Raw genomic sequence first — 22,382 nt, 5'->3', positions numbered from 1 at the left:
GGACAGGATTGTTTTTCTTGATCGACATATCTGTTTGCCCATGTTAAAGAATAAGGCTGGCATTATTCTATATTTTTTTTATTGTCAACAAATTCCATGACACAACCAAAACCAACAATGTGTTAGTCTGTCTCTTAATACTTTCTGCCTGTCTGTGGCTCTCATTTCAAAGCCTGTTGATTCTTTCTGTTTGATGTTAATCTTCGCCTCACAAATTAATTTTTAATTTTGAAACAAATATTACTCAAACAGGAGGAAATAGTCGGGGACTATTTTCAGCAGCAGATGAATCCACATTTGGTTCTCTATTGAGTATTTGGGGCAGAAGGATGGTAAACGTGAATCAAAATAAACTACAGTGTGTGTGTTTATGGTAATGAAGGAACACAAAAACTGCTTTGATATTGAATGATTCTGCAAAAACTAGATTATGCTCAGTGATAAGATTTTTAAAATGACATCTTTCTTTTCCCTGGATTTGTTGACAATAAGAAAAATATTGAATATTGTGAGCCCTATCATTGAAGAGAAAAAAGGATGCAGCTGCAGTTGCACTGTACTGATTAAATCTACAGTTTTCTCATTTAATTTTTTTTTGACTTTGTCATTTGAACTCAAATTTGAATGTGGAACACGACACCATCTTCCATCATTTAATTTTTATTATTTACAATTTTTGTACAGCTAGAAAATATTGGAAGAACCATATTCAGAAATAAACACAGATGTTGAAACATCATGGGATTACAGACTGTTGTGGGTGCTGGTGCTTTTCTGACTTAGATAAGAGCGTGTGGCCTTTCAAACACTAACATTTGCTCTGTCAATAAATAAATAGAGCGTGATTGATGGAGAGCTGAGTTAAATTGTCTCCTCTGGGGGTGGGAATTAGTGAAGTGAAGGTCTCTTCCTCTCTCTGAATTTCCTCAAGACTAACTGAGCTGCACTTCAGCAAATCATTACACTATGCTTCAGTTGAACTACTCAGACAATATAGTGGTTGACTAGACAGTGCCCGGCAGTTGTAATAACATGTACGGATGCCTTGACTGTTTGTATGGGCTAGTATTCCTTATAAATGACCTGACTGGTGGTTGTAAAGATCCACAAACACACCAAATGAACCAAAATAGGTGAGGTAAACAAGTGAATATCACTCAAAAAAGCTTTTCACTGTCTAATCTATTATTCAGCCCAATCTCTGCCACACAAGTACCTGAGGCAAGGCTGGGTAACAACCAGGCAAAATGGGCAACTACCCACATCCTCTGGGGCCCCAAAGACTTCATTTCCCTCAGTGCACTGTGTGGCAAATAGTTTGTGGCAATATGATTAACTGCAAATGTATTTGGTAATGATAGTGAAAATGATGAATATATAAATCAATAAGGATGTTTTTACCTATTATGTCCTATCTCATAGGGCCCTGTATAAAGATTTAGTTTTATTATCTGTATTCTGTATTCAACTGATATTACACTTGCATAGAATATATTCTAAATTAAATTTGTACACAATGCACATGAGGGTCAATAGTTTCCCACAACTCATTTCTTTAACAGGTTCTTTTATAATGGAGCCTTCTGGAGAAATGTTTAAAAAAAGGAACCAATGGATGATCAGTAGCACAATAATAAACCCATATGACAATTTGGGATTACATTCCACCCTGAAAAGCTTGATGGGATATGGTATGAATATAACATAACATAAAATGTGAAATAGTGTGGATCTAAAAACAGCATGAATTGCTAACAGTAAAACTAACAGTGCAACAGACGTATAGATAAAATGGTGACTTTGGCACCTTTAGAAATGTGGGGTTTCTTGACAAGGCTCAACAGCTCTGTAACACAATTAAATACCCATAAACCTTGGCATGTTTCAGGGCCCTGTCCAGCTCTGGGCCCTCATAACCATTCCTACTATACAGCTAAACACTCATTGGCTGGCATAAAGATGGTCACAACTTTTTTTCTGAGTGGGCCAAAGCAATAAAATACAGCAGCAACAGAGGGATATTGTTTCTGTGGACCGATTATCTATGACAGAACATGAGGGAGAGGGACAACTGGGCAACTACAGTGACCATAGCCTATCAGTCAGAGGACTGGAGGGATGATGCCAGCAATGTCCTGACCTAGACACCCCCCAACCCCTCCCATCCACATCCATGAGGTCAATGTGAGTGTGATTAAACACTTAAGCAGCCAATGATTTGAAGTCAGGGCTACACAGAATGATCAATAACTAACTTGAATGAACTTGAATGAAGGGTACTGTTAGACCAGGAATCGACAGCTTTGGAGTTTTGGGTATTTGGAGCTAAAGCCAAGAGGTACTTACAGAAGTCCACCTCCTGGTTTGGTGGAGATAAAAGCAAGGGGTTGCAATGTAAAAGAATATCAAGACTACATCACAGAGGCATTCGTGATTTAGTCTGATTTCTCCCTTTTTGTGGACTGGACCACCATTCTGTGTAGTTAACATTGGTCTAAGTGAGTGTCAGGAATGTTGTCCCCATCAATCTGCAGCCTGGAGCAAAGAGGGAACTTGCTACACTCTGTGTGTGCGTGTGTGTGTGTGTGTGTGTGTGTGTGTGTGTGCGTGAAGAGACAGTTACTGACAGAGAAGGGATCTGTGAATAATATAATCACGATGACAAGCCTTATGGTCTGGCCCTTGTCGGTCAAAAAGTTTTAGTAAGGGAAGATGTCTACTATGTATGAAACGTGTGTGAGTGAGCGACTAAGTGAGTGATTATTTAAAATTCAAGTAGATTTGAGTAAAGCTAATCCAGTTTTACTTAATCTGAGCAAAACTGGATTACCTTTACAGCAGCTTTAAGCAGTTCAGTTATATCCATTATGGACATACACAGACCTAAATATTACATATTATAATAGCACATATTCAACCTTTATTAAATATTATTAGACTCACATTGTTGGTATCATTTGATATTTAGTATTCAAATATCTGCCAAAACCCTTATTAATTTAAATCTAATTTGAGTCATTGACTCTTTGAAGCAGTGACTCACCAGAGAAATTCTTCACCACTTCATTCATAAATATGTTATTTATTCATGAGATAGTAGATAACATTCTGCAATCAAAAAATTACACATGGCAGATATTTTCGAGGCTGATTCCAGTAGTTAGACTTAAATTACTGGATTTGGAGTTGGCGAGCTTAGTATTTTAAAAATCCTAAAACCGCAATGACAGCACACGCTAATGAAACTACACCGGTTTTTTTATTTTTTATTTTTTTTTGTGCGTGTGCGTGTGTATGTCTGTGTGTGTGTGTGTGTGTGTGTGTGTGTGTGTGTGTGTGTATTTACAATGTACTTTCGATGACTACTAACCACTTTCCTACTAACCCTTTAACACATATCACTGTGTTGTGCATTTCTTCCATCAAGGAAGCCACTGGTTTCCATAAATTTCACTACGGTATAAAAATCCGCTTGCAGGGACCTGGCCGTAAGTTTGATAAATCATCACAGTAAACATCGTGTCGGCTTTTAATTTATTTACAACGGAATTACCATGTAAATGTAATGTAACTATACAAAACAGTAACTACATGCTGGTCACTAAGTTGCGATTTCCAAACTCAAGCAAGCTTCCTGTTTCTGAGGTCATACTTTTCATACCGATATTTGCAGCCAAAAAGGTAATATCGAATTCAAACATCTAAAACAGTAGGGTATATTACAGAAAAGTGTCTACAAGAAAGTGAACGTGATTTGTAATTTGATAACAAGGAAAGGTACCGGTATGGCCCTTTAAAGCATTGCCAGAACTGAAGACATTTATCTAAAAATACTTTGCGGTCATAAACGTATTATTTGGCCCTTAAACATGCTGACTTATGTAATTTAATGACCTTAATGAGTGACTGATTTCAAAGTACCATGCACTTTAGGCTAAATTCACTAAATCACTATGACTGAGCTGAGCTTTATTGCCAAGTTACTTTCTTAGAAGCACCGCAGTTCATACCCTGTGCGCTCCGGTGCCATCGGCGTCCTTACCTGAAGCGATGATGAGAGCGCTGCTACGCTGTGCAAGCTGAGGCACCGCGACGCACACCTCGCCCTGGAAACACTCTCCGGCCAGGACTCATCATCAGCAGCATCAGCGTGCTGCCTCCTGGCGCAGACACGGGAAATGAGGAGGAAAATAATCCACAGAGACAGGCTCGTCATGAAACCGCTGCTTGTGGCCAGCATCTTCCTCCTCGTGTCCGGCAGTGGGGCTGTGAAAAGAGGATGCGTTGGGGAGTAATCTGATGGAAGTCCAGCTAAAGTAGAAATTATATAGCCAAGGGAGGAGCTATAAGATCTAGGCGTGCACAGTTAGGGTCAGGATGCTGAGAGGCTGAATGTCAGTCGACAGAGCTCTCAGTTCAGTGAGCCCACAGCCAAGGAACTGGCTGTGGGCTCACAGATGTTCTCAGATGTGAAGTTTTGGTACTGTATACCCAAAACTTCCCAATGTACTGAAGAAGGAAATTTTGAAAAGGCAGATCAATGACTGACTGAAGAATATTTGCTCAGTGTCATCAGCTGTTGGTATAATAAAAATGTCATATAAAAGGTAACATACAGGACCAGACCTTGACCAAACCGTTTTGGAGCCCTATAGGCAGAATTTCATTAAGGTCACTTTAATTATTCAGCTCTTAAATAAAGCTGAATCCATCAATTCAGCGGTTCAAGTGGTTTCTCTTTAATTTTTTAATCTATCTCAAATTATTATGCAAATTTTTTCTATATTTTATTTGTCCTGCCCTGTCCTAATTCACCTTGCAGGTGATTGATGAAAGAGAAAAAGTTTTTTTTCAGTGTTGAACAGCAGTGACATACTGAAGATTTTTATAGCGCCACTTTGCATAATGACACATGCAGAATAATTATTGTATCTAACATTTCAGAGTTTGAACACAATCATTATCTTCCTGTATGAGAGTAGGATTGCTGCCATTAGGAAGATTACAGCGTTTTTTACATCTTTGGTTATAGGTCAGTCAAATAACTCAAACCAGTCTTATTTTAAATGGTTAATTATAGTTTTATGGGATTTAGTGAAAACAAACTGTGCAAACATTTCCTTAATAATTTTTAATGGAAAAGAAAACACATTTATGACTTATACACCATCTGCAAGTCCATCTTGTTTCAAAAAAAAAAAAAAAAAATCACGGTAGGGGTGCTGTATGTCCCAGATACCTTGTTGAATGTCCAACGCACCAGTTACCTGAACCCTCTGGATCCGTCTCTGTACATAAGGAGCATGAAACTGTGTGGAGAGATCGTCTTAATATTGCGGCATAAAAAATCATGTCTTCATTGTCAACATCGCATGTCAACATTGTTATGGCTGGCAACATAGTTTACTTGTGTAACAAAATAATCCAATAATTGCTAGCTTTCAACCACATCTCTGTCTTTAGGGTGTACTAGCAAAGATCTTAAGGTGTTGAATGGTTGTGGTATGTGCTGACATTTTGTGACTTTAAGACTATACAGTCAAGGGAGTCCCACTTGGATGCTTTTGGTGCACCCTGTTAATTTAGTTGTATCTGTCCTGGTTTGAAAATCGAGATGGGACTGTCATCATTATCTTCTTGTACCCATTGACTTGGAGTGCCTTGTAACATGTCAGAAGTTCCAATTTTCCGCCAAATACAACCATCTCTTATCACATGATAACACCTAAGTTCCACACTTAGGTCATGTAATGATGCTGATTCAGTTGTAGTTGCTGGTGAAGATTTGGAGATACAGTGGCAAGAAAAATAAGTTAACCCTATGGAATTATCTGCATTTATGTATAAATTTGTCTTAAAATATGGTCGGATCTTCATCTAAGTTACAATAATGAACTACCACCATCTATTTTAACTAATAACACATAAATCATTGTATTGTTCTTTTCCATATTGCACACATCATTCAAACATTCACAGTAGGTTGGAAAAGGCATGTGAACCTCTCAGCTAATGACATCAACAGAAGCTAAATGGAGTCAGGAGTTAGCAAACCTAGAGTCCAGTCAATGAAACCAGATTGGAGGTGTGGGTTAGAAGTGTTTTGAGTTATAAAAAAGACTTAGACATTTTGAGTTTGCTATTCACAAGGAGCATCTGCTGATGTGGACCATGAAAAAAGAGATCCCAGAAAACTTAGGAATTGTTGATTTAATATAATGCTGGAAAGGGTTGTAGAGTCAATCTGAAGAGTTTAGACATTCATCTGTCCAAAGTTAGACAAACTGTCTATAAATGGAGACAAACTGGTACTGTGGCTCCTCTCCTTAGAAGTTGGTGCCCAGCTAAGATGACTTCAAAAGTACAATGTAGAATGCTCAGTAAGGTGAAAAAGAAGCCCAGAGTAACAGCTAAAGACTTAAAAGAGTCACTGGAGCTTGATAACATCTCTGTTCATGAGTCTACCATATCATTAAACAGGCAAGATGTCCATGACAGGACACCACAGAGGAAGCAGCTGCTCTCCAAAAAAATATCACTTTGAACCTGAAGTTTACCTGAGAGCACCTAGACACTTGGTTTGGGAAGAAAACACATGTCTGAAAAAGAGCAATGCAAACCAACATGTAAACAGCATCCCAACAGTGAAGTAAAGTGGAGGGAGCATCATGATTTGGGGCTGCTATGCTGTCTCTGTGCTTGGACAGCTCGCCATCAACGAGGGGGAAATTAATTCCCAAGTTTATCAAGGTATCTTTCAGAATAATGTCAAGGTGGCTGTCTGCCAGTTGCTCGACACAAGTTGAGTGATGCAGCAGGACAATCAGCCTTAACATCGGAGTAAATCTGCTACAGAAGGACATCAAAAATAGAAAATCCACCCTTTGGATTGGTCCAGTCAGAGCCGAGACCTTAACCAAATAGAGATGCTGTCGGATAACCTTGAGAGAGCCGTTCACACCAGACATCCGAAGAATATGGCTAAGCTGAAGCAGTTCTGTGAGGACGAATAGTCCAAAATTACCCCTGAACATTGCGCAGGTCTGATCCACAGCTACTAGGAAGGCTTGTTTAGGGTTATTGCTGCCAAAGGAAGTTGGACCAGTTATTAAATCCAGGGGTTCCCTTTTCTTTCTCCACCAGCACTGTGAATGCTTAATGGATGTGTTCAATAAAGACATAAAAGGATATAAATGTTTGTGTGTTAATCCCTTAAGCACATTGTGTTTATCTATATTTGTGACTTAGATGAAGATCAAATCACATTTTATGATCACTTAATGTAGAAAACCAGGTCATTACATTTGGGGCAGCATCGTTAGTACTGTTGCCTCAGATCAAGAAGGTTCTGGGTTGGAACCTGCTGGCACACTCTGTGTGGAGTTTGCATGTTCTCCCGGTGCCTGCGTGGGTTTTCTCCGGATACTCCGGCTTCCTCCCAAAGACATGCAGGTTAAGTTAATTGACAACTCTAAATTGCCCATAGGTGTGAATATGAGTGTGAATGGTTGTTTTCTCTATATGTCAGCTCTGTGATAGACTGGTGACCTGTCCAGGGTGTACCCCACCTCTCGCCTTACGTCAACTGGGATTGGCTACAGCCCGAATGCGACCTTCAAAGGATAATCAGTATAGCTAACGGATGGATGGATACTGTTCCCCACTGTTCCCCACTGTTCCCCATGCTCACATTTTCATTATGGTAAATGAACATTTTGGTGGTGGTAAAGCCAATATTTTTAGTAAGAGAAAGTGTGCTTTAAATTGGATATCACCATGGATTTGTTGTTTGATGATTTTGTTGAACACAATGTGTAAATATCATGAGCCTCTTCTCATTTTTTTCTTTGTCTATCCAAACCCTAGTAAAAGTTTCCATTAGGAATCCATAGAAATCCTATAATGGAAGTAAAACCCATCATCACAAGAACCCTGCGGAGTGATAACAAGTACAGTATGCTATGAGTATCATATGAATCTATTTATAATAGTGCTGCCACAACATGAGCGATACTTGTTCTGTTATATTAGTTCATAAGCCTTATGGCATATTTCCAGTGGTTTTATTTTGTGGTAAGGCCAGATGTTGCCAAGGGCTAAACTTCATCACACCTCTTGCTGTTCTATTAATGCAGAGGAAACATTTATGTTGGAGAATCTGTGATTTTACACACCGGTGGAACTTTTCCAGGAGAGTGAGAGTGTTTTCTCCTCATTGCAACCAGTTTCAGGGGAACGCAGGCGATGTATTTTCCAGGGAATCCCAGCTGTAATTTTCACTGGTAGCTACAAAACAACAGCATTTTTATGGACTCCTCTATTAAAGTAACCACAAACATATCTCTCATAAACAGGCAGGGCACTGCTGGTTTCCTCGCCCAAGGAAAGAAGAAAACATGACGTTTTGGAAACTCTGAAGAGATCCTCTTTAGGTTGTCGGTTCTCTCATGCCTGGCACAAGGGGCCCCGTTTGCGCGTCCGGAGAATCCTGCAGTGTTAACAAGATGCCTATATTTCCCAGCCGCAATGCTTTTGCAAACACACTTATACTGTGGTGCTCTCTCTCAGGTTTTTATAGTACTGTGTCTTTAGCTTAATGAGCCTTTGCAGCTGAGAGTTTTTACCTCTCTGATTCAGAGAGCGAGTCAAGTTCATTACACCTTTATACATACAATCTCAGACTAAAAGGTAATGAGGTGTTCTCAGATGTGAACCAAATTTCATGCGTTTGACCCAGTTCACTGAATCCTTCTCAGTACACCCACTGGAGAAATTGACATGGAGCCAACAACCAAATCTCTAAAGTGTTTTCTGTTTTGTTTTGCATCTGCTGGGGGTATTCCTAAAATAGGGTGTTAATGAAGCAAGTGTCTTAAGATCTGTTGGGAGCTGATGCTCTGGTGGTCCACCCACAACAGGAAGGAGAAAATCCCTCTGAGCTCCCTGCTGAGAGCTTGACTTACTGCTTCACAAATAAAAACAACAGACTATGACGGCATAATTGGATCATTGTGTGTACAGTTGTGTATGCCAGTTTGCTGGGTCTAATACTGGCCTTCTTTCAAAATGTCAAATAAAGTTCAATTAGGAAAGACAGCACAAGTGAATGTAGAAACTTTATTTGATAAATACCTTGGCATGGACCACAGTGAGTAGAGGGATGTATAGGAATAGAGCCCTGTAAATACAGTCCAATTGAAGATCCCTTCTAGGGAGCCATACACAGGGCCTTGACCTTGGTGGTGGTGGGGTGGTGGAGAGGTAGAGTTTCAAATGGGCTTAACTGCAATGACAGCAGACACAGAAAAAAAATGGTAGGATGGTTTAAATATTTCTTCAGCTAAGTTGATCATCAGATGATAGTAAAGCCATAGCGGTTGAGATGTGGGACCTCAGTGTGATGATGAAATAGACTGACAGTTGTCTTCTTGCCTTATCTTGTGCTAATTCATTATGATCGGGGCTCCATCCTCTTCAAAGTAATGGATAAACAGTAGGGGAAAAGCCTGAATAAATGAGTGTAGAAACATAACAATTCTAGACTTATCCATGCAGGTAATGATTGCTCACTGAATGGTTTGATGAGTAGGAAAATTAGGTGAATCACATGTCTCTAGAGTCACCAGATCTCAAACCAACTGAACACCTATGGGAGGTTTTGGAGTGATGACAGCACTCCCCACGACCATTTCTAAAACACAAGTAAGAAGTATCTTTCTGAAAAAATGGTGTTCTTCTCTCCTGTTCTGGAGGTTTGTGGTAGAATAAAATTGCACTAAGACACTTAAACTGAATGAAGACAACAAAAAATGTGACTGGTCAGTTTGGGCTGTCTCCTGCAAGCTGGTAAGAGATTGTTGATAATGAAAACTACATGACGTAGTTTTGAAGAAAGACTTAGAAATCTGCTTCCTATCACTAACACACATCGAACAAATCCTTTGCAGGCCACAATCACTGCAGGTATCTAAGATGTATCTATGAAGTTTTGTAACTTATAGATTCAGAATGCTTACTCTAGATCCCCTCTCCTACAAGGAATGGAGATCCTTTCAATGCCTTATGATTTCAAAGTCCAAATATCATGTTTGCGATTGTTATAATGAATTGCAATGGGATAGTCACGGTTATTTTGCCATTTTTGCTTCTATATCAACTGTTAGGCATATGGCAGACATCCTTCCATCGGGGTGTGGGAGGATATTGCTCATTATTGTTCTCACTGATGGTCTGAATATGGGTTTGGATCCTCAATCAAGACAAGAATAAAATTAAGGAGAAAGTGAACAATCTTTTGATTAAATTGTAAAGGATAATTCTGGCTTATTACAATTTGGCTGACATCAAATTACTTATTCATAGCCGTAACCATCATTCCTATTGCTAACACTAATCAAGTTGATAGCTGAAAACCAGGAACCTGGCAACATCTTTTTAAAAAGTCAGAACCGGTCAAGAAAAATGAGCACTTAAACAATCAGATCAAAAATGAGAAAAAAAGGAAAATCAGAAAACAAAGGTCGATGACATGTCAGAACAACATTTCAAGTGTATTCACTTTCAGTATTAGATCTAAGTAATGTTTACAACTTGTCTGAACATCAGACTTCATTGTTGAAATTGCACTGTGTTCCCAGATCCAACAGCCTCTCCAACCTGACCACCCATATAGGTTGTTTGTCCCTACCCTTTCATACAAACCATAGGTGTGTTTGTAAGAAAAGGGAGTCCTGAAATAGCATCCTCACGGCAGACGGTGTACTGGACCTGTGTCATCATTCTTATAATAAAAGCACAGTTACGCTGATGGAATGGTTTGGTTAGGTTTAGGCACAAAAACTACTTGGTTAGGTTTAGGGAAAGATGATGGTTTAGGTTAAAATAAGTAATTGCTTAAGGTTAAAGGACCTTTTTCGTCATGGTTACAATAACGAGTGCAAAGTTAAGGTCTTGGAAAGTTAATGGATAAAACCAAGGATGACTCTTGGTTTCAAATGGGAAAAAGAACAGTCCTGTGTTTTTGCGAACTAACCCACCCCAACCTCCTCCTAACACAGAATTTGTCACTCTTTATACTGTGTCACCTGACTCTCTTCTTTCCTCCTTTGCTCCGGTCAAAATTACTACAACCGCTAGAGTTTTCCCAATGCTAAAACGGAACTCTGGGTTGTATTAAACCGCTGCACAGATGAACTGTGTGCTCATGTTGTCTTCTAGATCTCAGCAATTAATCTGAGCATGTGAGTACAATGTTATCATAACTGATAGAAATGAAGGACAAAAAGTTATTAAAATAAGACTCATATTATATTATCCTTTAATGACAGATGAATATCACACAGGAGTTGTTTAAGTCCAATTAAATATCTGTATTTATAGCTGTCTAAAAAAAAACCCCATGGGAATACAACTATGTTGCGGATTTCCCATCACGTTTTCCATTGTTTCTGCCCATGCTTGCTTGAGTGCATGTCTTCCTCTCTGCATGAGTGCTGGTGGAATCCCAGTTTTCAGTGTGGGGTCCTTCAGGCTCCACACAGACAGCGGAATGGTATTTCCACACTGCTCTCAGGCACTTGTTACTGAAGGGAAGCCCCACTTAATGGGGTACACCTCATAAAGAACATGGTTGGTCATTTTCCTGTGGTTTTACTGAGTGTGTGGTGGGGAGGAGGGAGTCCACATTCTGGGATTTCTCTCCAGCCACAGTCCTAATTGAAGTTTGTATACTGTCAATTACAGGATTATCTGTTAAGATGGTTGCACATGACGAAGTAGCTTCAGGTACTTATTTAATATGGCATGACAGGTAAGTTGTCCAAGGTTGTTTGGTTTAAAGATGTTGTTTTGGTAAACAACAAACAGCTGGTTATTTTTCCCTTAAATTTCTGTGGTATTCACGTCCATTTTTTTGTACCTGTTCACAGTGGGAGCAAACAAAACAGCACAGTCCACATTTACATCTCCTCCAACTACTTCCTTTATCTGCTCTTGATAAATTCTGAGACATTCACAGGCCAGATGGGATACGTACTCCCTCCAGCTCTGCCCCAGGGTATTCTCCCCACTGGATGTGCTCTGAATACCTGCTCAGAGAGGCTTCCTGAACCACCTCAACAGGCTCTTTCCAATCCAAAGGAGAAACTGGTCTATTCCAAGCCTCTTCTGGATGTCAAAGCTCTTTACTCTGTCCCTAAAGATGAGGCCCAAGACCCCGCCAAAGAACTTCATTTTTGATACTTGTATTTGTTTCAGTCACTACTCAAAGTAGGTAGCCATGCCGTAGGTGAATGTAGATGGACAGGTTAAACAAAAGAGAACCACTTTCACTTTCACTTACCTATTTACTATGACCAACCCTATCTTTTAAAAATGACTTTTATAAACTACTAATCAGTACAATTACAGAGATGTCTGATTGGTCCCAAATTCATTCTGCAGCATTGCATGACAAGAAGAACCAGGAGTCCTGCAACAGACAGTTTGGCCCCCACAGAGCCCTGATTTCAAATTCATAAAGTCAGTCTGAGATTACATGAAGAGACAGAAAACGGTAAAACAGCCTAAATCCACAGAAGAACTATGGCAAGTTTTCCAAGATGCTTGGAACAATCTACCTACCTTGAAAAACTGTATGCACCAAGGAGAACTGATACTGTTTTTAAAGGCAAAGGATGGTCACAGCAAATTCTGATTTGATCTAGGCACTTTTTATGAAGTTAACTGATAAATTATTCTTGGCATTATTTTTGAAAGTATCCTCACTTTACTTTATTGCCTAACATTTTTTCCCAGTACTGTACATCTACCTTATTAACAGAATTAGAACTGTGGCCAGACAAAGCAATGTGAAGAGTGCATTTAGGAGGAGATCATGTCAAGCCTTTACATATTATTATTGAAAAAAAATAAATTGTTAAAATTATGTCTTATTATGAAGTGATATTATCATTTTTTTGAGATTGTGTAGTTTGTTATTATTTTATCTACGTAGACTGTTCTTTGGTCATCTAAGAACATATGCATTAAATTAAACATTTGTGTTTCCATGTACATCCACGTGTTGACGACAAGTTTAATATTGTTTAGATACACAGTATGATCTATCTTTTTTTTTTTCGTAGAACATCTTGGAGCAGAAACCCTTCTTCCAACATTAACTATGGCTGGCACTGTATTTGGTGTACTGACCAATGTACAATAGCCTTTAGATCCTAAAAAACTCTTACAGGTGACAAGCCAAGCCATCAGCTCATAAGGCCTGCAATCAGGGAGCTGCAGCCAACACAAAGGAGAACACATTTATCTCTATTTCCGCTGATCTTTGCTTGACAATGAAAAATGTAAGGCATTTACATATGTTCTGCTCAATAGATAATCCATTATTAAACTGCAGGTGAAATGACTTGGCTTTAATAATTGAGGAGCCTCACCAGTTGTCATTCAAATTCATCATGAAGAAGGAAGGCATCAAAACTGAGATATCAAAATGTCACTCAGTTTCATTATTTGTATTTTAATAATGCTCTTTATAAGACACAAAGCATGCAGCAATGACCAAAGTGGATGCTCAACCTTCTGCACAGTGCTCTGCTGCCATCTAGGGTCTTAAGCAGTACTGATCATCAATGGTTCAAAAGTAAGCCACAAATGATGCAATATGATTACAGCTTTGTACAAATATCATTCATCTTTTAGTTTCATTTAGAGAAATCCAACATACATTGGTTTGAATGATCAGTGTAACAGCAATTTGAAGCGAAAAGACTACAGTGTGAACAGCAGAAATCACTGATCCAACATTAATATGGTCCCAAGCTGAAGCGAAGAGGCTCAGTTGCAGAGGTCGGTGCTGCAGCATATGGCAATCACGCCAGGTGTTCTGATGTAGCCTTGACACACTGCAATGTTCATGCACTGACGGAATGAAGAGCCTAGAATAATAAAACAAAAGGGATAGAATTAAACTCTTAAACTGTTTAATGAACAGGTTGACATTGTCACCATTATACAAATATACATTCAATCCACAATGGCTTAGATGTTACTTTAATGTTTTGTTATTTCCACTGGTTTAATTACATGTCTTAAAACGATACATTTAAATAATAATAACATTCAAACTTGTCATACTGGCCATTCAGAGATCCCTTTATCATTTACTTCCAGTGTACAGTAAGTGATTCGGACAAAATCCCGGAGACCTTTTGCTGTGCATGTATGTAAGTTTATCTTAAGTTCAGTTATCTGAGTTAAATAAATAAACTGAATATCTTCCAGTCTTTTGAGTGTGCAAATTTCTCTCTGTGCTACCCCTCAACTATAGCTCAACAAGGAAACACGTTGGAAACACAAAGAGGAAATTTCGTACTAAAAAACCTTTAACTTTGGACCCACCTAATCAATAACACAGATCACTGCAGCCTCATATGAACTTCAGATAAACTTTCAGAAACTATTCTTTAATCTACTTGTGGGTCCTGATGCAAAAATAAACTGCAGGACCTTATTGACACACACACCCCAATAGGTTTGCAATAGGGCACCAATTTAATTAAAAGACATTTAATTTTTTTGTCAGTACTTCTTTTTTTATGAATTACTTTTTCCATTTTATGAATCACTTAATAAACTGTAAATAAATTAATAGAGCAATGAAAAACTAACTAACTTCGGAAAAAGGTGATAATCTTTCTGATGGCACACGGTAGTTTCCTCAGAAGGACTTACTCAAAGGGGCTGGCAACATGACGGCAGCACAGGCGTTAGCTGAACCTGAACAGGTTTGGGTGCGGGTAGGGTAGCAGAGGCTACTCTGCTTTGAGAAACAGAAGTTACACTTCAGTGCCTCAACTGGGAACAACACACAAACACACACACACACAACTCTTCAGTGATTCACAAAAAAACAACTTTACAAGCATTTGCAATAACAAAAAGAAACGAAATTATAAAAAATACAGCTGGGGAACAGTAAAAAAAGAAAGAAATGAAAAATAAATGCAGAAAAGGAGAGGTTGTCCACACACTGAAATTTACAAGGCCCCCAAAACTTTATTGATGCAGCATTTCAACCTACAAAGTGTGACCAGCCACCTTTTTTGTTTTTCAAAATAAATGTTAACAATATGACCATATCCTAACTATAAGTAATGTAGTACAACACATCTAAATACAGTATAGACAATTAAAAAAAAAAAAGAGATAAGTACAGAACAATGACAATATGTAAATTATGTATATATAGACAATTAACTATTCATTAATCCATCAACAAATTTTTTTGCTACTACCTAGTTTCAAACTAGTAATTTACTAAATCAGGCTGTACAGCTTAGAACTTAAGGAATTTCTCAGCTGGTAAAAGCCATAATAATGTGTCAGTGAGTTGCTAGGAAACATCTTTAGCACTGTCCAATCATCTATATAAACAGAAAGTCACTGTAGTATCAGTAGTATTTAGCGGATGAGTTATATATGTAACTGAACTGGCAATCTTTGCAGGCATGAGTTATTTATATCTCCACACATGGAGAAATAAATGTTTGTGAATTAGTAGTATATGCATTTTACAGTGACCAGTAACCAATATTATTTGCTCATTTGGTCTATAATTATTGGCACAAGATTTATTAATTTGAGGTATATTGTGTTATTTAAAAATTGTAATTTAATATCTTTTCAGTTCACATCATTATAAAACAGCTTTGGGATCAATTGTCAGGTTAGATATAAATTTTATTCCATTTTAGTCATACACCAACCGAGCACTTTAGTAGGAACACCTGTACACCTGCTTATTCATGCAATTATCCAAGTTGTTAATGAGAGGAGAATGGCCAGACTGGTTGGACTGACCGAAAGGCTATGGTAACTCAGATAACCACTCTTTACAACTGTGGTGAGCGGAAAAGCATCTCAGATGGTAGGGTCAGGATTTGGTATCAATAGTATGAATCCATAGACCCAACCTGCCTTGTGTCAACAGTCCAAGGTGCTGGTGGTGGTGTAATGGTGTGGGGGATATTTTCTTGGCACACTTTGGGCACCTTAATACCGATTGGTATTGCTATGGTTGTGCCCGTGTTCCAGGGCGAGAATGTGTTAACTGTACCTAATTAGTATGCAAAAGATTGCAATGTGATTTGTTATACACACTGTAGATTCACATTATCGTGTCCTCTAACAATAGGTAACCTAGTTCACTGCTAGTTTTAAAACAATATACTGTTCATTTTGATAACTGATAATGAGTTGTCGCTTGATTTTCTCATAATTCTGATACAGAAAAATCTATACCAATGGTATAATTGAATTGTGCACTGGGGCTCAACCCTAACCCCTTACCCAGAAAATTAGTATTGTCCACTATCTTTACAGATCCCATGTGAAATTGAAGAAACATAGCAATACACAATTGTAAACATAGCGATACGCTGGCACAAACAGTGCACCAATGAACAAGCTCTATTCTCACCATGTGCTCGGGTACCGTGTTCTCGGCAAATGACATACCTCACAAATTTATAACAGAAAGCCTGCATTACAGACAGAAAGTTTGGAGTTGAGGCAGTGAGGAGCAAAACAAAAAATGCTGCTTTGACTAATACTAGGCACTAAAAGTCGACGTATCATGGTATCTGCTGTTTTGATTTCGATTATGACCATTCTTTTTTTTTTAAAATCTGCTTCTTGAATCTGCCAGTGTTATGGAGGTGCAAGGAGGTGTTTCAGTGGCTTTTCTACTTTTGCTACACAACAACGAGGCTGAGAGGAAAACAGAGATTAGTTGTATTTTATTTACATTTGGTATTTTCTAAACATGACAGTTGTTGAATGAATAGTCACATCAAAAATACTGTAAATTACCAGATCTAATTTATGTCAATATATATCATCCAATATATGTCATCTCATAAAGTTTACTATCTGCTTGCATTTTCTAATTATATCCACAACTGGGATTTTCTTTGTCTATTATCATTGATATTACTATTTGGTATTTTCTAAACATGACAGTTGTTGAATGAATAGTCACATCAAAAATACTGTAAATTACCAGATCTAATTTATGTGAATATATATCATCCAATATATGTCATCTCATAAAGTTTACTATCTGCTTGCATTTTCTAATTATATCCACAACTGGGATTTTCTTTGTCTATTATCATTGATATTACTATTAATAACAATAGTCAATGAATAACTGTGATTTGTGTTTTGTTGCTTATTTGGTTTATTAACTTGGTATTTAAGCTTGTGTAAAAAATTAATTTGCTTCTAAACAATATATGGCAATGCTTGCCTGATTACACCAGAGTTCTGTTGCTTCCGTAGATGCTTCCCTAGACCCTTTCTGGGTTGTAACAACAACATAGAATACATAGTAGACTTGAATAGATTATTACTTGGAGCTATTTATATATGCCAAGAATAAAAACATTCATACCTTGATATAGAGTCAGCAAGAGAAGGAAGGCACACACGGCAGCTCTCATTTTTTAGTCTAGAATTTAAAAAATACATGAAAGTACTTCTAAGGAAACAATATACCAAAATAGCATTCACCAGGACAGCTGCTATAATAAAACAGCATTAACATCACAAAGTATACACCAGAAGTACTAATCTACCTGTAAAATACAGGGATGGGTTTTTACCTTGTGCTCAGATGCTCAGTCTAAAAGGTGTGTGTCTGTGTTAACCAGAAAAGTTCTGGCTTTACACTCTGCTTTTTCTTTTAACACAGCTTAGCACTCAAACACAAGAAGCTGCTCTCTGTCCGTGCTGTGATTGGTCAAGACTGATCACCTGACACAGCTTTTTCAATCTGAACAGTGCATACCTGTTCATTTAAATTCTTGATTTCAGTTGATTTATTGCTGTATTGAATTATGCTTATTACAAAGTAATAAAAAAGGCAAAGTCCAGCTTTTATACAGTGTGTCACTGTGTGTAAATACAAGCTTACAGACTACTAAACTGTCATATATGTCTGATTCAATCAAATGAGATGATCTAATTCAATGGTCCAAATCTTCATTAAGTTAAAACAAGCATTACTGCAGACACTTTTTTAGATGACATTAATTGGGTTTACCACTGTGGCTTCTGTAACCCCCTAACCCACTAAACCAAATGCCATGAAATCTTATAAACATGAGGGATGAGTAATGATCAAACTTCAAAATGTTGTCAAATCTACTCGTAGTGAGTGTAATATTAGAACATAACCATGCAGTTCATCAATCCAATGCTGCTGTAAAATTGTCTTATGTGGAATGTACAGAACAAGGAATAAAAGCTTCTTTGTGCCCACAGTCTCTGTCTCTCTGTTCTTCCCAACAGCCACAGACCTTTAATTATTAATTTAATTATTATTAAAGGGCCTAGGGATCCTTGCAGTTCTCTACCTGCCCACTAGATGCCCTTGGATTAGCTGCTTTCCCAGTGGCTGGTTTTCACACCCACCTGCACACCTGATCCTCATTCCCACATCCAAGTTACAGCTATCCTTATCAACCTGACTTCTGCTAACCCTGCTAACCTTGTTGACCCAATTTAAGGAAATAAGGCTAAATGGCAATGATAACAACACAGTGTCTCAGACTCCCATATATAACCAAAGCACTGGAAAAAGTGGAAGAACCATGCAAGCGTCTAGACACTATGGGACATGGGTCAACTGATTCATATTGTCCATGTATGTGTGTGCCCGTGCACTTGTGCATGCGTACATGCGTGAATGCATGTGTTACATTTGGTCGAGTGTGTTTAGTGCCTAAACCACAATATCACAGTTAATCATGTTCCTGTTTTATTGGGTGCTGCTTCCTTTTTCTCCACAGACACTTGCAACCGTATTTCCTTTTGGTGGAGTTTTCCTGTTGCGCAATCTTGTTGTAGCAGAGGAGATGTAAGATGGCTTCAGAAGTGTACAGTAATTTAAATCAAGGTGCTTTAAATGTAAAAGATATAGTAAAGGAAATTTATATTTTATTGTGTGGGATTATAGCATTACAACAGGTGTTGTCACAGCAGAAACAGCAGTTAAAATTTTAGTTTAACTAAAATGACCATTTTAGTCAAACATTTTAGTCAAAACGAATGTCTTCCACGTTCATACGTGGAATGCTGAAAGCAGAGAGAGCAGCAGCAAAGACCTCCCTAAGATACAGAACAGAGCAGGCATCAATGACAACAGACATGACATTCATTAAGTCAGATATAGCATGAAAAGGAGGAGTCGAGGTGGAGGAGGGTTGCAAAGTGGTTTGCAAGGGAAGCAAAAAGGGTAGCCAGGCTAAAGCACCTTAAACAGCACACCCTATATATATGCTATCAGCTGATTGTGGGCTGAGCTTGACTTCATGGACTGCTTGAACTAATGCTATGTTAAATTATAATGAACTGACATAAGTCAAAATACTCTTTTGTACAATAAGTTGTTGTTGTGTTATATGTGAAGGCCACTCTCTTCCACAGTGAGTTTAATATTCATCTAAGGATATTTGCACACGGTGCTCTCCTCAGACTGAGTCACAGCACTGGGAGCAGAACCTGGTTAAACAGATCAATACACTCCAATGGATGTCAATATGCTGCACAGAGACGAATACTGAGATAACAGTTAGCACTCTGCAGTGAGAGACAGTCTAGACGAGCATGGGCCAGTGGTTCCCACACTGAGGGGCCTTTGCTGTGTCGTATAGTATCATCTGTTCATTATCCCCAAAGGCTTATGTTCTATATAAATACTGTATATTTATCTCTTCTGATGTAAGTGTGGTTTTTTTTAATTTCAGTGATATTAGGAATAAAATAAAATACCAGCTTTATTCAGTTTAATCTAAGGTGTCATTAATTTATCTGACATTAAGAAATATTCAAGCCTTAGTAACTATTTGTTAGCTAGAGCTAATATAACTCCTGCTAACTATAACATGGAAAATGAATTTGAGTCAATGAATTTGAGGCTACAGCTAATGTACTGTAGGTAACGCTAACTGCAATGATGAATTTAAGTTGTGTAGCGTGAAACTAAAACTTTCTCCTTTTCCCTGTGTTTTAATTTGATGTTATACATGTAAGAGTTGGATTAAGAAGACTACAGTAACAGTGACTTTTATTGACTGTGTGCCCGTGCACTTGTGCATGCGTACATGCGTGAATGCATGTGTTACATTTGGTCGAGTGTGTTTAGTGTCTAAACCACAATATCACAGTTAATCATGTTCCTGTTTTATTGGGTGCTGCTTCCTTTTTCTCCACAGACACTTGCAACCGTATTTCCTTTTGGTGGAGTTTTCCTGTTGCAAAATCTTGTTGTAGCAGTGGAGATGTAAGATGGCTTCAGAAGTGTACAGTAATTTAAATCAAGGTGCTTTAAATGTAAAAGATATAGTAAAGGAAATTTATATTTTATTGTGTGGGATTATAGCATTACAACAGGTGTTGTCACAGCAGAAACAGCAGTTAAAATTTTAGTTTAACTAAAATGACCATTTTAGTCAAACATTTTAGTCAAAACGAATGTCTTCCACGTTCATTCGTGGAATGCTCAAAGCAGAGAGAGCAGCAGCAAAGACCTCCCTTAGATACAGAACAGAGCAGGCATCAATGACAACAGACATGACATTCATTAAGTCAGATATAGCATGAAAAGGAGGAGTCGAGGTGGAGGAGGGTTGCAAAGTGGTTGGCAAGGGAAGCAAAAAGGGTAGCCAGGCTAAAGCACCTTAAACAGCACACCCTATATATATGCTATCAGCTGATTGTGGGCTGAGCTTGACTTCATGGACTGCTTGAACTAATGCTATGTTAAATTATAATGAACTGACATAAGTCAAAATACTCTTTTGTACAATAAGTTGTTGTTGTGTTATATGTGAAGGCCACTCTCTTCCACAGTGAGTTTAATATTCATCTAAGGATATTTGCACACGGTGCTCTCCTCAGACTGAGTCACAGCACTGGGAGCAGAACCTGGTTAAAGAGATCAATACACTCCAATGGATGTCAATATGCTGCACAGAGACGAATACTGAGATAACAGTTAGCACTCTGCAGTGAGAGACAGTCTAGACGAGCATGGGCCAGTGGTTCCCACACTGAGGGGCCTTTGCTGTGTCGTATAGTATCATCTGTTCATTATCCCCAAAGGCTTATGTTCTATATAAATACTGTATATTTATCTCTTCTGATGTAAGTGTGGTTTTTTTTAATTTCAGTGATATTAGGAATAAAATAAAATACCAGCTTTATTCAGTTTAATCTAAGGTGTCATTAATTTATCTGACATTAAGAAATATTCAAGCCTTAGTAACTATTTGTTAGCTAGAGCTAATATAACTCCTGCTAACTATAACATGGAAAATGAATTTGAGTCAATGAATTTGAGGCTACAGCTAATGTACTGTAGGTAACGCTAACTGCAATGATGAATTTAAGTTGTGTAGCGTGAAACTAAAACTTTCTCCTTTTCCCTGTGTTTTAATTTGATGTTATACATGTAAGAGTTGGATTAAGAAGACTACAGTAACAGTGACTTTTATTGACTGTGTGCCCGTGCACTTGTGCATGCGTACATGCGTGAATGCATGTGTTACATTTGGTCGAGTGTGTTTAGTGCCTAAACCACAATATCACAGTTAATCATGTTCCTGTTTTATTGGGTGCTGCTTCCTTTTTCTCCACAGACACTTGCAACCGTATTTCCTTTTGGTGGAGTTTTCCTGTTGCGCAATCTTGTTGTAGCAGTGGAGATGTAAGATGGCTTCAGAAGTGTACAGTAATTTAAATCAAGGTGCTTTAAATGTAAAAGATATAGTAAAGGAAATTTATATTTTATTGTGTGGGATTATAGCATTACAACAGGTGTTGTCACAGCAGAAACAGCAGTTAAAATTTTAGTTTAACTAAAATGACCATTTTAGTCAAACATTTTAGTCAAACGAATGTCTTCCACGTTCATCGTGGAATGCTGAAAGCAGAGAGAGCAGCAGCAAAGACCTCCCTTAGATACAGAACAGAGCAGGCATCAATGACAACAGACATGACATTCATTAAGTCAGATATAGCATGAAAAGGAGGAGTCGAGGTGGAGGAGGGTTGCAAAGTGGTTTGCAAGGGAAGCAAAAAGGGTAGCCAGGCTAAAGCACCTTAAACAGCACACCCTATATATATGCTATCAGCTGATTGTGGGCTGAGCTTGACTTCATGGACTGCTTGAACTAATGCTATGTTAAATTATAATGAACTGACATAAGTCAAAATACTCTTTGTACAATAAGTTGTTGTTGTGTTATATGTGAAGGCCACTCTCTTCCACAGTGAGTTTAATATTCATCTAAGGATATTTGCACACGGTGCTCTCCTCA

General features: G+C 38.2%; 1 protein-coding gene and 1 long non-coding RNA gene across 2 annotated transcripts in view; both read right to left on the bottom strand.

Moving 5' to 3' along the window:
• anos1a (anosmin 1a) overlaps positions 1-10,776 on the bottom strand; it is a 36,908-nt gene extending 26,132 nt beyond the window's left edge. Inside the window, exons 1-2 of the mRNA XM_040142641.1 lie at positions 10,749-10,776; positions 4,043-4,266 (exon numbers count right to left, since the gene is read on the bottom strand). Coding sequence (XP_039998575.1) covers positions 4,043-4,266; positions 10,749-10,776 — 252 coding nt within the window. The remainder of the gene's footprint in view (positions 1-4,042; positions 4,267-10,748) is intronic.
• Positions 10,777-14,748: 3,972 nt separating this feature from the next.
• On the bottom strand, positions 14,749-17,697 carry LOC120798298. The gene is made up of 3 exons (XR_005708668.1): positions 17,664-17,697; positions 17,453-17,509; positions 14,749-14,815 (listed from the first exon to the last, which is right to left on the bottom strand). It is a non-coding gene; the product is annotated as an uncharacterized LOC120798298 (long non-coding RNA).
• Between the last annotated feature and the right edge of the window lie 4,685 nt (positions 17,698-22,382).

Source organism: Xiphias gladius, chromosome 13 (genome assembly GCF_016859285.1).
Source record: "Xiphias gladius isolate SHS-SW01 ecotype Sanya breed wild chromosome 13, ASM1685928v1, whole genome shotgun sequence".
Lineage (NCBI taxonomy): Eukaryota > Metazoa > Chordata > Actinopteri > Istiophoriformes > Xiphiidae > Xiphias > Xiphias gladius.
This window is presented reverse-complemented; position numbering and strand designations above follow the sequence as displayed.